Genomic DNA, 17819 nt, shown 5'->3' with positions numbered 1-17819 from the left:
CCTCATATCCCTTCAATTCGAGTCTTGGTTTGAACGGAACAGCTCTTCACTGACACGGAAGTAGGCTATTTAAAGAGTGCATGGTGGGTGGAGGAATTGACCAACAAATGTATGGATATTGCAGCCTATAACCTAATTTCATCTGTCAAACAGGTAGGCCTACCTCTTACTTCTAAGACAGGAAGAAATACACTCCCTACCAAAGCCCTCTTGTTAAAAGTAAAGTCTAATTAAAATTAAGACTTTAAATGCTTACTCAAATTTGACTACTTTCAGCACCCATGAGCTGGCCCTTTCTATTGATTGTGTTATGGCTAATGCTTCAAGTTTCAGCTTATTGTGAGGTCAATAACTGATAAATACAGTTGAAGTCAGAAGTTTACATACACTTAGGTTGGAGTCATTAAAACTCGTTTTTCAATCACTCCACAAATTCTTGTTAACAAACTATAGTATTGGCAAGTCTGTTAAGGACATCTACTTTGTGCATGACAAGTCATTTTTCCAACAATTGTTTACAGATTATTTCACTGTTTCACAATTCCAGTGGGTCAGAAGTTTCCATACACTAACTTGACTGTGCCTTAAACAGCTTGGAAAATTCCAGAAAATTATGTCATGGCTTTTGAAGCTTCTGATAGGCTAATTGACATCATTTGAGTCAATTGGAGGTGTACCTGTGGATGTATTTCAAGGCCTACCTTCAAACTCAGTGCCTCTTTGCTTGACATCATGGGAAAATCAAAAGAAATCAGCCCAGACCTCAGAAAAAAATATTGTAGACCTCCCCAAGTCTGGTTCAGCCAAGGGAACAATTTTCAAACGCCTGAAGGTACCACGTTCATCTGTACAAACAATAGTACGCAAGTACAAACACCATGGGACCACGCAGCCGTCATACCGCTCAGAGAATAACGTACTGGGGTGTGAAAAGTGCAAATCAATCCAGAACAACAGCAAAGGACCTTGTGAAGATGCTGGAGGAAACAAAAGTATCTATATCCACAGTAAAAACGAGTCCTATATCGACATAAGCTGAAAGGCCGCTCAGCAAGGAAGAAGCCACTGCTCCAAAGCCGCCATAAAAAAGCCAGACTACGGTTTGCAACTGCACATGGGGACAAAGATCATACTTTTTGGAGAAATGTCCTCTGGTCTGATGAAACAAAAATAGAACTGTTTGGCCATAATGACCATAGTTATGTTTGGAGGAAAAAGGGGGATGGGGGGTGCTTTGCTGCAGGAGGGACTGGTGCGCATCACAAAATAGATGGTATCATGAGGAAGTAAAAGTATGTGCATCTATTGAACCAACATCTCGACATCAGTCAGGAAGTTAAAGCTTGGTCGCAAACGGGTCTTCCAAATGGACAATGACCCCAAGCATACTTCCAAAGTTGTGTCAAAATGGCTTAAGGACAACAAAGTCAAGGTATTGGAGTGGCTATCACAAAACCCTGACCTCAATCCTACAGAAGATTTGTGGGCAGTGCTGAAAAAGCGTTTGCGAGCAAGGAGGCCTACAAACCTGACTCAGTTACACCAGCTCTGTCAGGAGGAATGGGTCAAAATTCACCCGATTTATTGTGGGAAGCTTGTGGAAGGCTACCTGAAACATTTGACCCAAGTTAAACAATTTAAAGACAATGCTACCAAATTCTAATTGAGTGTATGTAAACTTCTGACCCACTGGGAATGTGATGAAAATAAAAGCTGAAATAAATCCCTTTACTATTATTCTGACATTGCACATTCTTAAAATAAAGTGGTGACCCTAACTGACCTAAAACGGAATTTCTTACTAGGATTAAATGTCAGGAATTGTGAAAAACTGAGTTTAAACCTCTTAAAGCTAGGGGGCAGACTTTTCACTTTTGGATAAATAGCGTGCCCAATTTCAACTTCCTGCTACTCATGCCAAGAATATAAGATATGCATATTATTCATAGATTTGTATAGAAAACATTCTGAAGTTTCTAAAACTGTTTGAATCATGTCTCTGAGTATAACAGAACTTATGTAGCAGGCAAAACCCAGCGGACTAAACTGTTCAGAACCCCCCCCCCTCTCTGTTCACTAAATTGTCTTTGCCATTGGATATTTAATAGGAACCTATTTTCAGTTCCTACCGCTTCCACACGATGTCGCCAGTCTTTGGAATATGGTTGAGGTTATTCCTTTGTTCTATGAAGAAGTAGGCCAACTCGGAACTGGGGACACTTTTGTGAGTTGCGCAAGACGTGAACAGCATTGCTGGTTTGTTTTCGTTCCTGTATTGAATACAGATTGCCCTGTCTACAATTTGATTGATTATTAACGTTTAAAACTACCCAACGTTGTATTATAAAAGTAGTTTGAAATATTTTGGCAAAGTTTATAGGCAACTTTTGAAATATTTTTTTGTGACGTTTGCATTTCTGTAAGCTGTCTTTTTCTGGATCAAACGCGCTTCATGAATGGACATTTTCAATATATATGGACGGAATTAATCGAACAAAAGGACCAATTGTGAAGTTTATGGGACATATTGGAGTGCCAAAAAAAGAAGCTTGTCAAAGATAATGCATATTTTATATTTTATTTCAGCGTTTGTGTAGCGCCTGCTATGCTAGCTCCTTTGTTTATTGCTGATGCAGATGGGTGCAGGCTATCAGATAATAGCTTCTTATGCTTTCTCCAAAAGCATTTAAAAAATCTGACACGTTGGCTGGATTCACAACGAGTGTAGCTTTAATTGAGTATCTTACATGTGTGATTTAATGAAAGTTTGAATTTTATAGCATTTTATTTGAATTTCTGCATTTCCCCTGGCAATTGGCCAGTTGAGACGCTATCCATAAGAGGTTTTACATGTATTTTGCTAATGTGTATGTAAACTTCCGACTTCAACTGTACATCATGAGCAAGGAACATTGTTTTTAATAAAATCAATCATCTTCTCATCTTCGCACTCTACTTTTTAAACTGAAAACATAGACTCGCCTGTCTGCAAAAATTTTAACAAAATACGGATGAACCCTTTGACTTCCCTCCTGAACTGCCACTGTAGGCCTACACAGCATAGCCATTGGTTAGGCAGCACAAAACATTTTGATCAGCAAGAACAGAGCAGGTCTGGGATCAGGGTTGGAAAATCAATTGCTGTGTGTTGTATTTACACCATCCCAGCATCTTAGAAATAAAACTTTGCGCTGTGCTTCTCCGAGCATGCAGTTCCTAGCCTATAGTTTATGGATCATTTGATTGAGACTTGATATTGGGTGCCCAGCAGAGTCAGATGAGGGGAGGTGTCGGGCACACAGCCATATATAGCCTAATTAGCAACTAATTCTAAAAGACTGAGAAATGTTTACAATTAATTGATTACCAATTACATGTCCCTCCCCTGGACTAGATTTAAAAAAATACTAAACCCTCCCCTTGACTGAAATTGAAAAAGCATGACCCTCCCCCATGAACCATTCTTTAAATGTCGATCCATCCACACTAAATGATCTGGCACAGACTGGGGTCACACTACAAGATTCTTCACTTGGTCATGAGGATTGTTGGATACCACGCTGTCTGGCTCAAAGCAGCCTCAAACATTTTCAGTCCGACATTCACGCTTGACAGTGTTGAAATGTCTAGCCAACATTTTGAATTTAATAATATTGCTTGTGTACTTCAGAGCTGTAACGATTTGACATTTTGGCTTTGGTTAAAGTCAAGTACAGATGCATACTTGTAGTAGTCATCGCTCCTGCTCGAGAGTCTACACGTTCTGGGTGCCGCAAAACATCAATCATTTCACTGGCTTCTTCTCTGGCGAGCTCTCATGGGCTATTGCTGATCACTTGTCAAGGGGATTTTGGTTTTGATCTCAAAAACGTGTCTGGGACAGCTAAAATCAGGGCCAAAAATCATGTAGTGTACACCTGGCTTTAGTAAACCATGAAATGAAACATTAACCGGTAGAGGGCAGTGCAACAACATATAGGCTACTGCTGATGGAACTTACTGGTATGGTTTGTTGTGGAGAGGATTACCATTGGTCAGTGGTTATAATCTAACTGATACGTTACAGTATGTTTATTTTATACATCCTTCAATTGACCAGACAATGCAAAAACAAAACAATATTTTCTACAACCACAATACATTATATTTACATTTTCAAGATGTAAGGGAAATCCACATTATTTGCTATCCAAAGGGGCACAAAAGTTGTGGGCACAAAAGTTTTTTAAAAGTGAGATGTGTATGCATGTGTACTGTAACAGGACATTGTGGCCCACCGTAAAGCTGCTGGTTGTCCAGTCAGACCATTGTCTCACCATTCTTGTCCTTGACCCTGCTTTCGTCGAAGCCGTTGACCCTGGACTCTGGTTTGAACTCAATGTTCCCCAGTTTGAGGACGGCTGCTACCAGCTCTAGGACCAACTGCACCTCATCCTCCATAAAACCCACAATCTGCATTGCATTCTGGGAGAGAACATAGAGAGAAACAGCCTATCAGACACTTAGCTAAGGCGAGGTGCAGAATAACTAATCTTGATCAGTTAATGAGTAGTTATTTGGGATGCAAGGTGATTTGAAGATCAGTGATTCTCCTCAGTCTGACGTCAATGTACATGTAGTCAACATCAAACACACACTAGTAACAAGGACAACAGGAAGAAGAGTGAGTATCTGGAGAGGGAAGAGCGAGACAACTAGTGACAGAGGGCAAAGTGATGTGGACTGTGGTGGGGGAAATATTTTAAATTATTAAATGTGTGTTACTGTGATTTGACCCCGTTGTGAACAAGGGTGAGAGAAGACTGTAGCAGGCTGCCTTTGGCTCCTTCAACAGCATCATATCCAGTGGAGAGGCCTATTGTGGTATAGCACTGAACTCAATCGTGTTGAGTTGGACTGCAGCTGAGACGTAGCCTGCTCCCTTACTGAGAAAAATACTAAGACAGAATACACGGAATCCGCATCCCAAATGGCACCCTTTACCCTACAATACTTTTGTCCAGGGCCCATAGGGTGCATTGTATAGGCAATAGGGCCGTCTTTGAGACGCAACCACTTCCACAGAGTCCAAGGGCAGCAAGACGGTGGTTTGGGATAAAAGGAAAGCAGGCACCTCATAACATAACATCCTCTGTGTGTTGTCAAGAGGAAGAGGGGCTGAGAAGCTGCACATTGTGACCATGCTCTGCAGCGACAGCCCCACATGTCAGTGTGGGAGGATGCAGCTGCTGTTTCTCCCTCAGGTTTCCCACAGCAGCACAGAAAGGGGCAGCCAGACTGCCAGTGTGTATTCTAATGCATTTAGCTATTGTTTACTGTTGGGGAAGGCCTGCACTGCAGGTGAAATTCCTCTTTGAGTAATAAAAAGTGGATATAGATAGAAGTTACATAACAGGGGGAGAGGCTGTAGAGGCAGCTAGCCCATAATCAACCCTTGGCTGGTAAGGAGCAGGTTGGCATGGACAAGAGTTACCTTAATCCAATCAACCTGCCCTGGAGATAAAGAGCTCAGACCAGCCCTTACCCTACACCTCAGCCAAACCAACAATTACAATGACAGACAGGAATTAGTGTGAGTGAGTGTGATAGAGTGTCCCACCCTGACGGTCCTAAAGCTTGCTGCGTCGTCTAGTCCATTGACGGTGGCTGAATCCAGACTCAGGTAGTTGTACTTACTGAAGTCTCTGTCCAACTTCAGCTTCGCTGTGGGCCAGAAAGACAAACACACATGGCTTTAGCATGGCCTCTTCAGTCAATGCTGGTGTGCAGGTGCTATACACGCACGCAAACATTTCAGAGTAGCAGTTTCAATGGGCACCTTTAAAAGGCCTGTATCAGGTATCAAAGAAAGCCATTCCACTGCATGGTGTATTGGATTACATGCTACATTAACTGCTGCTAAATCAAGTAACTTGATATTTGTCCACCATGACATTGTTCTCCAACAATACTGCCAAACAGTGGCTGAGCTCCAGCTGAGAACAAATAAGCCATACTGGTTTCACAGTCTTTGTTCTCTGTACTTAATCACAGGTTCGTGTTTAAGTAATGGTCACGTAACCAAGACATGCTTCCGTTAGATAACTTGTGACATTATATTTAGCTCCGTTTCTAAGTGTCGTTACATATCTTAAACATTCATGTTGTGACACATGTAATGAAACTTCATAACATGTTAATGAAATTGTCATGCAGGTGTTATAAGCACTGGTGTCACATGAAGTGTTACCGATAACTGTGTGTTTAACTTACTCAGGGTGTCCCCTGAAGCTCCAGAAAGAAGCTGGTAGAAGATGTGGAAGTTTCGCTCTCCTCTTGGCTGCTTGCAAACCCTGGACTTCTCCAACAAATCTACGGGACAACAGAAGTACAGGGGATTAAAAAGACACGACTGTTATAAAGAGAAATGACAATTTATTTGATGAGCTTTCTACACGGGCAGGACACAAAAGATTCCATTCAATGAGCTAAGAACATAACTGATATTTTATGTCTACACACGGTCAGTGTCAGACCACATCTGTAGTGCACCGATGGATGCATCTCCCTGTTATAGCCAAATATTAGTGTTTCCAAGGTGACCGAGCCATGGTCATGTTGTCGTCTCATTGTTCATTGTATAGAAGTGGAGCCTCCTAGCCAGCCGGCACAAGAAGACTCCGAGGAGGAAAACATATGAAGAGATCAAGTCAGCTGCTCCTCCATGGCTAATGACCAACTACAACAACACCTATATTGAAAGGATATATGGGATGTATACTTATATTACTAAGGAGTTCAACTAAGGAATGGCATCCTCGATTAATACACATGAACATAAATGACGCACACTTTGGTATTTAATCAGTTAATGTTGTGGTCAGAGTTAGAGCCCTAGGTCTTTCAAGTTGATCAGAAAACTAAGAATTTGGTTTTGAGTTTGGTAATGGACAGGCATAGAAAAGCTATGTTTGCTGGACAAGCCAAGTTATGTTGAAGATAGGGCTATATTCCGCCCTGGGACCGGAGTAGGATGCCTGTTGGCATTCAGCTACGAGCCCCAAGTCCTGACTCATCTTCTCAGCAGGGGCATTAACTGCTTGAAGAGAGTCAGGAACCACTTCATGATGAATTTACACCCTCTCTGACACAGGAGGTCACTAGAACGTACGTGTGTGTATATATATGAGTGAGCCCCAGGCGTCAACAGCTATAAGGTAGGTGGTCACGAATCGGTGCCAGCTATTGCTAGCCACGCTTTAACGCCACATGGTAGTCACTAAGTGTGTGTTCATCATTAAGTGTGTGTGTGTTAAATACTAAGTGGTTCTCTCTGGGTTGTCTGTGGGTGTGGGCTCATCAATAACGGAGCGACAGACGAGCTGAGAGATGCATTGCCTCTGAACTGTAATCAAAAAGGGGACAGAACATGGATCCTTTCTTCCTCTCTGCCAAACCTACGAGATTCACATGTAGCTGCCTGCAAGCATCCTATTGACCAGATCAAACTAACAACAGTGAGTTCCAACAACAGAAAATAAGACACAGGAACAAGAAATGTGGCTCAAGAATGTTCTGAACATTCAGAGTCTCCCCACAGGGGGCACTTCTCTATGTTGTGACCTTTCCTCTTCTGTACACTGGAAGAGTTCGGCCCTGTTATTGATTTCCACTACTAAGGCCGCTTCGCTATGTTTTCCATGCCTGCTGTGAAGCATTTGTCAAATTTAGAATGGTATTATGAACAAATGAACAAACATACATTTGAGGAGAAATGTCAGACATGCTATATGCTGCAAAGTAAGAATGAAAGTCCTGTCTTGCTGTTTTGACTAGGGTATAACAAGCACCAAACGACTGGCCTTTTGGGCATCGGAAACCCTCTTCTTGGCACGTTACCACTATTCAAGTCTACTTTGTTATCGCACCAAACTAATTCCCCAATGACAAAATTAAAAACATTTAAACTCTCAGTCCAGACAAAGTTCAACACATACAGTTTGACACATTATCCCATACAAAACTAGCATGCATGGATGTAGTGTCCTAAACCCTCCTCCACTGTGGCCTAACCCTAGCTGCTCCACTGTACTGTGACCATGTCCTAGAGCAGGGGTCCTCAAACCGCTCCTGGGGACCCATAATCGTTCCATGCATTTGATCTTGTCATCAGCTAACATTTGATTTAAATTGTCAACTATTTATCAGGCCCTTGACTAAGTGAATCATGCAAGTTAGTTCAGGGCTACAACAAAATTGTGAAATGTCTGTGGATCCCAAGGAGAGGTTTGAGAACAACTTCCCTAGATGTGTTCCTGCTCTATATCTGCAGTTAAAGAAGACATTTCAGTCATGGAGCAAGCTGGAGATTGTGCGAGGGCCATAACTAGCTGTCAGCTGACTGTGCTGCAGCAGCAACAAAGACCCAGAGGAATTTATAGCTTGTGACTTCTGAGGGAAGCCCTCAGGCAGTCAAGGCCTTTCCCCTTCCATCCTGTCCTTCTCGTCACTCCATCCTAATAAACATCTCATTGTACTGGACTGTCTTCATTAGCTACTCCATAATCAAATTTCAAATCACATTTATTTATAAAGCCCTTCTTACATCAGCTGATGTCACAAAGTGCTGTACAGAAACCCAGCCTAAAACCCCAAACAGCAAGCAATGCAGGTGTAGAAGCATGGCGGCTAGGAAAAACTCCCTATAAAGGCCAGAACCTGGGAAGAAACCTAGAGAGGAACCAGGCTATGTGGGGTGGCCAGTCTTCTTCTGGCTGTGCTGGGTTGAGATTGTAACAGAACATGGCCAAAATGTTCAAATGTTCATAGATGACCAGCAGGGTCAAATAATAATAATCACAGTAGTTGTAGAGGGTGCCAGTTGGCTTTTCATAGCCGATCATTCAGAGTATCTCTACCGCTCCTGCTGTCTCTAGAGAGTTGAAAACAGCAGGTCTGGGACAAGGTAACATGTCCGATGAACATGTCAGGGTTCCATAGCCGCAGGCAGAACAGTTAAAACTGGAGCAGCAGCACGACCAGGTGAACTGGGGACAGCAAGGAGTCATCAGGCCAGGTAGTCCATAAGACAGAGAGGGCTGTGGAGTATGTGTGATCAATCACTCTGTTTCCTGTGACCTCATGGCTGAATCTCTTCACGCCAGACAAAACATGAACATGAGACAGGACGAAACAATAACAGAGGTTGGAGGGACAAGATAGCGCGACAAGACAAGGCACTGCAGTCAGAAACTAGTCTTCCATGATTTAATGTGTATGTATGTCAACTGTTTAGGTTGTTTTAGTTTGCTTCCTCACCCTCTAGTTCCTGTGCGTCAATGACCCTCCATTGACTGGAAACAATGTAATATCTTTGATCGCCATCTCTCTTTGGTGAGCCGACCAACCGGGCGTGCAGAGACAGCATGTGGAATGTGACACGCTATGATCGACCCCCACTCCCCATCTCTTCCCTTCTTTCAGGCCCACCCCTCTCTCTATATATCCCAGTCCCACTCCATGACTACCTCTCCATCTCTCCCTGGATCTGGCCCTGTGGTGTATGGTGTGAGACAAACCATTACCATGGTGGGATGACTAACTGACTTACTGGGGGATTTAATTGAGCCAACTGTGTCAGTGGGATATAACCATGAGAGGGCTACTCTATCACTACCACGCTCACATCAGTGACATGACAGGGCTAGAGCGATGGAGGAGAGCTTAGCATGTGGCCATTCTATTGCAGCATAAGGTGTGGGTGTGTACTTCATAATACTCACAGTTGCTAATAACTCCACCCAGAGGGTCTCCTTTGAAGTCAAACTCAATGTCCATGTATTTTCCCTGCAGAGAAGGAGAACACAGTGGTTAGAAATGCCTGACAACCACTATATAGGGAATAGGTGCCATTTGGGACACACCCTTGTCTCTGATTTCCCTCTATGTCCTTTTTTCTTTTAGCAATGAAGTGGTTTTCCAGGCAGCCAAAACAAGAAAAAAGGACCAATGGGATGAGTCGGGCACAGGGCCCACCCCTTGATAACAGAGCATTAAGGTCTTTAATACCGCGGCAACGTCACTTTGAAGCACTGACATGACCACAATGCCCTGGTGTGGCTTTAAAGTTATTCTCACTATTCATTTCAAGATATGTAACTTTCAAAATACAGAAACCATCCCTGTATGATGCATTTTGAAAACTTGATTGCTGACAAGCATAACATTTTGGGACTATGTCAACAACAGACTAATGAAACAAATACCAAAAGATAGTTTTGGGGTGGAGTTTTCCTTTATGTGATATTCTTCAGGAATTAATGGGTAAATATTAACAACTGAAATGGCCATTGACCAGATTCCCAGATCCCAGGCAGTAGGTAAGAGGCAGGAGGCAGCTCTCATACGCACAGGCTGGGATCACTGCAAACCTCACTGACATGAGCTTTATGTTACCAGAGGGAATAGAAAGGAGAAAGGAGTTCCTCTTTAAATTAATTTTGAATAAGACGTTTTGTCTCCAGGCACTAGACCTGTTCATAAAGTCAGCTACCAAATCACACATTTGTTTGCTGTGACGTGATGGACTGTAAGTGGAGGAAATGCCTTTGTTTCTTCTCCCATTTGAAAGGTAAGTAAAACAAACCATCTCGCTCACTTTCTCCCTCTGTTCTGTTTCAGGTTTGAAATAGAAGTTATAAATGACAGTGGGCCCAGTGTCTTCGTGGCCGTTGAGATTTTTCTTCCTTTTATTTATAGCTGACAGTTCTTCAAAAAGCTGTAGCTTAAACTGGCAATATATGCTGCCAGGTTCAACAACATCACCAGTTTCTCTGCAGGGGGAAGAAACAGGGCAAATATTCGGTCCTCGTTTTGAGGAGAGGAGTTTGGACAAAATGGCATTCGTTGGAACACGCAGGAGGTGCTCATCCAGCAGTTTATACCAAAGTTAACTAAATATAAACAGATCAGGCATAATCCCAAAAGATTCCCCTGCTATATATCCTAAACCTGAGCACAGGCTAGGGCCAGATAGATAGGTACACCATGGGGTTGGTGAGTGAGTGGCACAACCTTATGGATGCCACAGAGGCCGTTCAGTTTGGTACATGGAGCACTTGTACTCCAGACTAAACTGACTCATGGGACATTTAAGTTAAGATAACAAAATGATACATGGCATGAGTAGGGGCTGTGAATTTTGCACCGATGACCAGATCCCTAACCACAGCCCTAGACATTAGGTCATCATCATGAATAAAAATGTGTTCTTAACTGACCTGCCTGGTTAAGTAAAGGTTAGATAAATAGGCATCAGTTGAAGACTGGTTAGCCTCTGAGGCAGTCTGGGGTATGGGTCAGTCAATGCGTTTCCAGTCTTGGGGAAGCCTGCAGTAATGTGGTGACATCAGAAACATTGGAATCTAGAACAGGCAGCTGCTGGCTGCCAATGGGCCCCTGTGGAATACACAGTCAGCCAGCAAGGAAGCGTGAGAAAGAAAGAAATACCGTGCTGCAGTCCAAAACAGGACATCTCATTTTATATCTACAGCGTCTGGAAATGAAATGTTTTCCTAGATTAGTCTGTCAGACAAGAACCTTACAAGAGCAAGATAGTGATTGCATCATCAACCTGCTGATGTTCGTTCCATCATTCAAAGCGTCAGTCAAAGTTTCCTAATGCTCCAGTGCTGCCGGAGCCATGTTCGCACAAAGAATTCTCACTGTGCATAAGTCATTTTAGGGAAGGCGAGGTAGAGTAGTAGGCCTCCAATTATGTTAGTTCCACAGGGGCAGTTGGCGTATGGCAGCTGAGGAGCAGCTTGATAGGTCAAAGGTCAGCGGTCACTAACACAGTTACTGTAAACCTAACCCTCCCATTGGCTGACGATATTGTATCATTGATACAGTCTCCACACCAGCTAAGGCCTGAGACACAAGATGTTTTGCAATGATGTGCTGTAATCTTTAACTGTACCAGCAGCACCGTACTGGCGCCTGGGCCAGGTGAGGGGGGAGTGGATATCTTTAATGCTTTAAGAGCCATCTCCCTGTAGGAAAACATGACGCCAAGGAGTTGCGCTTCTGGAGAAAAGATACGTTTTCCAATGGTAACTTGGCAGGGGCCATCGGCAGACACCTGGATATAGTTGCCCCCAAAAATTACCCTGACGTGGGTGTCACCTCTATCCTGTGCTGTTGCTATGCTGTAACTGTAAATGTAATGGCTTGGTGTTATGTAAGGTTCTGCAGAGAGAGACAACTGCAGGCTACACTGAGAGAAGAAAAATAGGGAAGGACAAGGGGAGAAAGTGATATGAGAGAAGAGGGAAAAAAAGAGAAAGGTCAAGGGTTTGTTTGTCTGTCTTAATCTAGAGTAAACAATTAACTACATTGGATGAGACCATCAGACACAGAGTCTGAGAGGATGGCGCCAGAGAGAATGGCAGCAGTTTTAAAGGATCCTGACCAATTGTGCTACTTTGAGTTTTGTTGTTGTGCTGATCTTAACTTTTTTTGTACATGTTTCCACCATCGCTTCATATGAACGAAAAGTGCTTCTGGACATCAGTGCTATCACTAATCTCCATTTGGAAGAGGAATTCTACTTCAATGAAATGGAAGCGAAAGATATTGATTATCGTGGACCAGGCCCAAATCCCCAATACTCTGAGAAGACGCCGGAGTGTGGGATACCTGACAAGACTACATCGAAGAGTGGTAAATTGCCTCTACCCTCCATCCTATTGGCAAACCTGCCATCGCTGGAGAATAAACTGGATATGCTCCGTTCGAAACCATCCCATCAACGTGATCTGAAGAACTGTAATATCCTATGTTTCTCAGAGTTGTGGCTGAATAAGGACATGGTAAATATAAATCTAGCTGCTTTTCTATACATGGCAGGACAGAACGGCTGCATCCCGGAACTTCATAAGATTTGGGTTGTGTGTCTCTTCGTTAACAACAGCTGGTGCGCGATCTCCAATATAAAGTCTAGAGGTTCTGCTCACCTGTGATCGAATACCTCATTATCGCTGTAGATCACACCATCTACTAAGAGAGTTATCATCGATATATTTGGTAGCTGTCTATTTACCACCACAAACCGATGCTGGCCACATTAGATGCGCTATATAAGGCCATAAGCAAACAAAAAAATGCCCAAACAGAGGGCGCTTTAATAAAGGAAAACTGAAACCTGTTTTACCTCATTTATACCAGCATGTCACCTATGCAACCTAAAAAACTCTAGATCCCCTACAGTATATTCCAAAGCTCTCCCTCACCCTGGCAAATCTGACCATAGCTCGATTCCTGCTTACAAACAAAAAATCAAACAGGAAGTACCGGTGACCTGCTCAATACGGAGGTGGTCCGATGAAGCGGATGCTAAGCTACAGGACTGTTTCACTAGCACAGACTGGAACATGTTCCGGGATTCAGCCGATGGCACTGAGGAGTTTACCAGTCATCGGATTCATTAATAAGTGCATCAACGATGTTGTCCCTACAGTAACCTACCAGAAGCCATGGATTACAGGCAACATCCGCACTGAGCTAAAGGCTAGAGCTGCCACTTTCAATGAGTGGGACACTAATCCGGAGGCTTATAAGAAATCCTGCAACACCCTACGACGAACCATCACAGGTAAAGCATCAATACAGGACTAAGATCAAATCCTACTACACCGGCTCTGACGCTCGTTGGATGTGGCAGGGCTTGCAAACTATCACCGATTACAAAGGGAAATCCATCCGTGAGCTGTCCAGTGACGCAAGTCTTCCAGACAAGCTAAATACCTTCTATGCATGCTTCGAGGCTAGCAACACTGAACCATGCGTGAGAGCACCAGCTGTTAAAGACGATTGTGATCATGCTCTCTGTAGCCGATGTGAGTAAGAACTTTAAAACAGGTTAACAAGGCCGCAGGGCCAGATGGATTACCAGGATGCATAATCCGAGCATGCGCTGACCAGTGGCAAACATCTTCACTGATATTTTCAACCTTTCCCTGACCCAGTCTATAATACTGACATGTTTCAAGCAGACCACCATAGTCCATGTGCCCAAGAACACCAAGGTAACCTGTAGCAGTGAAATGTTAGACACACTCCAATTCACATACCGCCCCAACAGATCCAAAGACGTCAATCTCTATTGCAATCCACAATGCCCTTTCCCACCTGGAAAACAGGAACACCCATGTGAGGGTAGGCAACAACACATCCGCCAAGCTGACCCTCAACATGGGGCCCCTCAGGAATGTGTGCTTAGTCCCCTCCTGTACTCCGTTCACCCACGACTGCGAGGCCACACTCACGACTCCAATGCCTTCATTAAGTTAGCAGATGACATGATTGTGGTAGGCAGTTTCACAGATGACGATGAGACAGCGTACAGGCATTTCGCTACAATAACATCTGCTAACCATGTGTACATTACCAATACAATTTGATTTAGTCAGAGACCTGACAGTGTGGTGCCAGGACAACAACCTCTCCCTCAACGTCAGCAAGACAAAAATGAGCCAATCATGGACTACAGGAAACGTGGTGCCAAGCACGCCCCCATCCACATAGACGGGGCTGTTGTGGAACAGGTCAAGAGCTTCAAGTCCCTCGGTGTCTACATCAATAAGGAAATATCATGGTCCACACTAGGGCTGGGCGATATGGCAAAAATCTCATATCCCGAAATAGGTGATGTCATATACCGATAACGATACATATCACGATGTAGCACATTTCTGTAAATTCAATCAATAAATAGTTTATATAAAATGACCACATGTAAAGGTCTAGTTCTTATTACATTGTGAATTATACTCACAAATTTAAAAAAAGGTAGTAATTTTATTATTTCTCCTTTTATTTAGATCCTTTGTGCACATTTTCAATTAAGCAAAATATAAAATATTAATGTAGAAAATCTAAAAAGGTAAATTGAAGTGTTTATGTTTCAAGGCCTAAAAAAATATATAAATCTATATATTTTTTTATATGTATATATTTACGTCCCTTTTTCAGGACCCTTCAGGACCCTCTTTTTCAAAGATGATTTGTAAAAACACAAATACCTCCATAAATCTTCATTGTAAACACCGTTTCCCAAGCTTGTTCAATAAACCATAAACAATTAATGAACATGCACCTGTGGAACAGTCGTTAAGACACTAACAGCTTACAGATGGTAGGCAATTAAGGTCACAGTTATGAAAACTTAGGACACGAGAGGCCTTTCTACTGACTCCAAAAGAAAGATGCCCAGGGTCCCTGCTCATCTGTGTGAACGTGCCTTAGGCATGCTGCAAGGAGGCCAGCGCAATAAATTGCAATGTCCGTACTGCGAGAGAGGATGGACAGCTGTTCATCCTCGCAGTGGCAGACCGCGTGTAACATCTGGACAGGATCGGTACATCTGAACATCACAGGTACAGGATGGCAACAACAACTGCCCAAGTTACACCAGGAACGCTCAATCCCTCCATCAGTGTTCAGACTGTCCGCAATATGCTGAGAGAGGCTGGACTGAGGACTTGTAGGCCTGTTGTAAGGCAGGTCCTCACCAGACATCACTGGCAACAACGTTGCCTATGGGCACAAACTCACCATCACTGGACCAGACAGGACTGGCAAAAAGTGTTCTTCACTGACGAGTCGTGGTTTTGTCTCACCAGGGGTGATGGTCGGATTCGTGTTTATCGTTGAAGGAATGAGCAATACACCGAGGCCTGTACTCTGGAGCAGGATCGATTTGGAGGTGAAGGGTCCGTCATGGTCTGGGGCGGTGTGTCACAGCATCATCGGACTGAGCTTGTCATTGCAGGCAATCTCAACTACAGAGAAGACATCCTCCTCCCTCATGTGGTACCCTTCCTGCAAGCTCACCCTGACATGACCCTCCAGCATGACAATGCCACCAGCCATACTGCTCGTTCTGTGCGTGACTTCCTGCAAGACGGGAATGGCAGTGTTCTGCCATGGCCAGCGAACCTCAATCCCATTGAGCACGTCTGGGACCTGTTGGATCAGAGGGTGAGGGCTAGGGCCATTCCCCCAGTAATGTCTGGGAACTTGCAGGCGCCTTGGTGGAAGAGTGGGGTAACATCTCACAGCAAGAACTGGCAAATCTGACACAGTCCATGAGGAGGATATGCACTGCAGTGCTTAATGCAGCTGGTGGCCACACCAGATACTGACTGTTACTTTTGATTTTGACTCCCCCTTTGTTCAGGGACCCATTATTCAATTTATGTTAGTCATATGTCTATGGAACTTGTTCAGTTTATGTCTCAGTTGTTGAATCTTGTTATACTCATACAAATATTTACACATGTTAAGTTCGCTGAAAATAAACATAGTTGACAGTGAGAGGACGTTTATTTATATATATTTATTTTTGGGGGGGCATTCCTGTTTTGCATGTAATTTTGGCATTAATACGTGTCACAAATCAATTTGCATTTGGTACCTTGGGTCGAGTGTTAGCACCAACTATACATTGGAGCCATGTCTTTGCAGATGTAAGATGTAACAGCAGCTGTTATCTCCTTCCATCTTCATGATTCCTTGCCATATGGTGTGCCACGGGCAAAAGCCTCTTGCAACGTCTGAGTTGGGGGTTTGTTTTGAGCACTCAACTGTACTTTCTTGGGTCTCATCCGTAGACCCTCTCCGTACGGTTTCACATGATTCTTGCGTAGTTGGTAAAAGAGGTTAGTGGGGTTTGAGCCTGTTGTCGGGACAAACCTGCGGCATATTTTGCAGGACGGTTTTCTGGTCTGTTTCAGACTTTTCATACGCAAATCACGTCCATGCGACCGAAATAGCCCGTCTTAGGTACGAGCTCCATGTCTCTGTGCTCTGTGTCACATTCACTCTTCTCCATGTTTGTTGGTGTTGCAAATTTCCTTCAACACAGCATGTGTCCAACTGACAAACAACATTGCCGTAAAAATTGTAATTTGCGACACAACTAAATAAACAATAGAGCATAATAAGAAACGATAGACGTTTTTCTGTCATCACACGATATATATCGTCATATCGCCCAGCCCTAGACAACACAGCACGGCAAGCAGTACAGAAGCAGCAAGTCTGGAACCAACAGGACCCTGAACAGCTTCTACCCCCAAGCAATAAGAATGCTAAATAGTAAGTAAATGAAAAACTACCCGGAATACCTGCATTGACCCTTTTATGCACAATATTCTTTTAACTCATCACATATGCTGCTGTTACTGTTTATCTGTGCCGTTTCCTAGTCACTTTATCCCTACCTATATGTACATTTATTTTTTAAATATTTTATTTAACTAGGCAAGTCAGTTAAGAACAAACTCTTATTTACAAATGACGGCCTACCCCGGCCAAACATTAACCCGGATGGCGCTGGGCCAATTGTGCACCGCTCTATGGAACTACCAATCCCGGCCGGTTGTGATACAGCCTGGAATCAAACCATGGTCTGTAGTGAAGCCTCTAGCACAGCGATGCAGTGCCTTAGACCACATAATGTATCTACCTCAATTATCTCGTACCCCTGCACATGAACTCGGTACTGGTATTCTGTGTAAATAGCAAAGTTATCGTTACTGTGTATTTATTCCTTGTGTTAGAATATATATTTTTTTACGCTCTCTCGTTTATCTCTGCATTGTTGTGAAGTAACCAAGTAACCATTTAACTGTTAGTCTACACCTGTTGTTGGGAAGAGCCTGTAAGTAACCATTTAACTGTTAGTCTACACCTGTTGTTGTGAAGGGCCTGTAAGTAACCATTTAACTGTTAGTCTACACCTGTTGTTGGGAAGAGCCTGTAAGTAACCATTTAACTGT

The 17819-nt window shown here is 43.3% G+C and overlaps 1 protein-coding gene across 5 annotated transcripts in view; it reads right to left on the bottom strand.

Annotated features, from left to right (window-relative positions):
- LOC115129786 (unconventional myosin-Ib-like) overlaps positions 1 to 17819 on the bottom strand; it is a 146999-nt gene that overhangs the window by 32399 nt on the left and 96781 nt on the right. For all 5 annotated transcript variants that reach the window (XM_065018490.1, XM_065018491.1, XM_065018493.1 and 2 more), the window contains 4 exons: positions 9762 to 9825; positions 6253 to 6351; positions 5600 to 5703; positions 4317 to 4464 (listed from right to left, as the gene is read on the bottom strand). In XM_065018490.1, the coding sequence (XP_064874562.1) occupies positions 4317 to 4464; positions 5600 to 5703; positions 6253 to 6351; positions 9762 to 9825 (415 nt within the window). The remainder of the gene's footprint in view (positions 1 to 4316; positions 4465 to 5599; positions 5704 to 6252; positions 6352 to 9761; positions 9826 to 17819) is intronic.

Source organism: Oncorhynchus nerka, linkage group LG1 (assembly GCF_034236695.1).
Source record: "Oncorhynchus nerka isolate Pitt River linkage group LG1, Oner_Uvic_2.0, whole genome shotgun sequence".
Lineage (NCBI taxonomy): Eukaryota > Metazoa > Chordata > Actinopteri > Salmoniformes > Salmonidae > Oncorhynchus > Oncorhynchus nerka.
The sequence above is the reverse complement of the archived record's forward strand: the minus strand, read 5'-3'. Positions and strand labels throughout refer to the sequence as shown.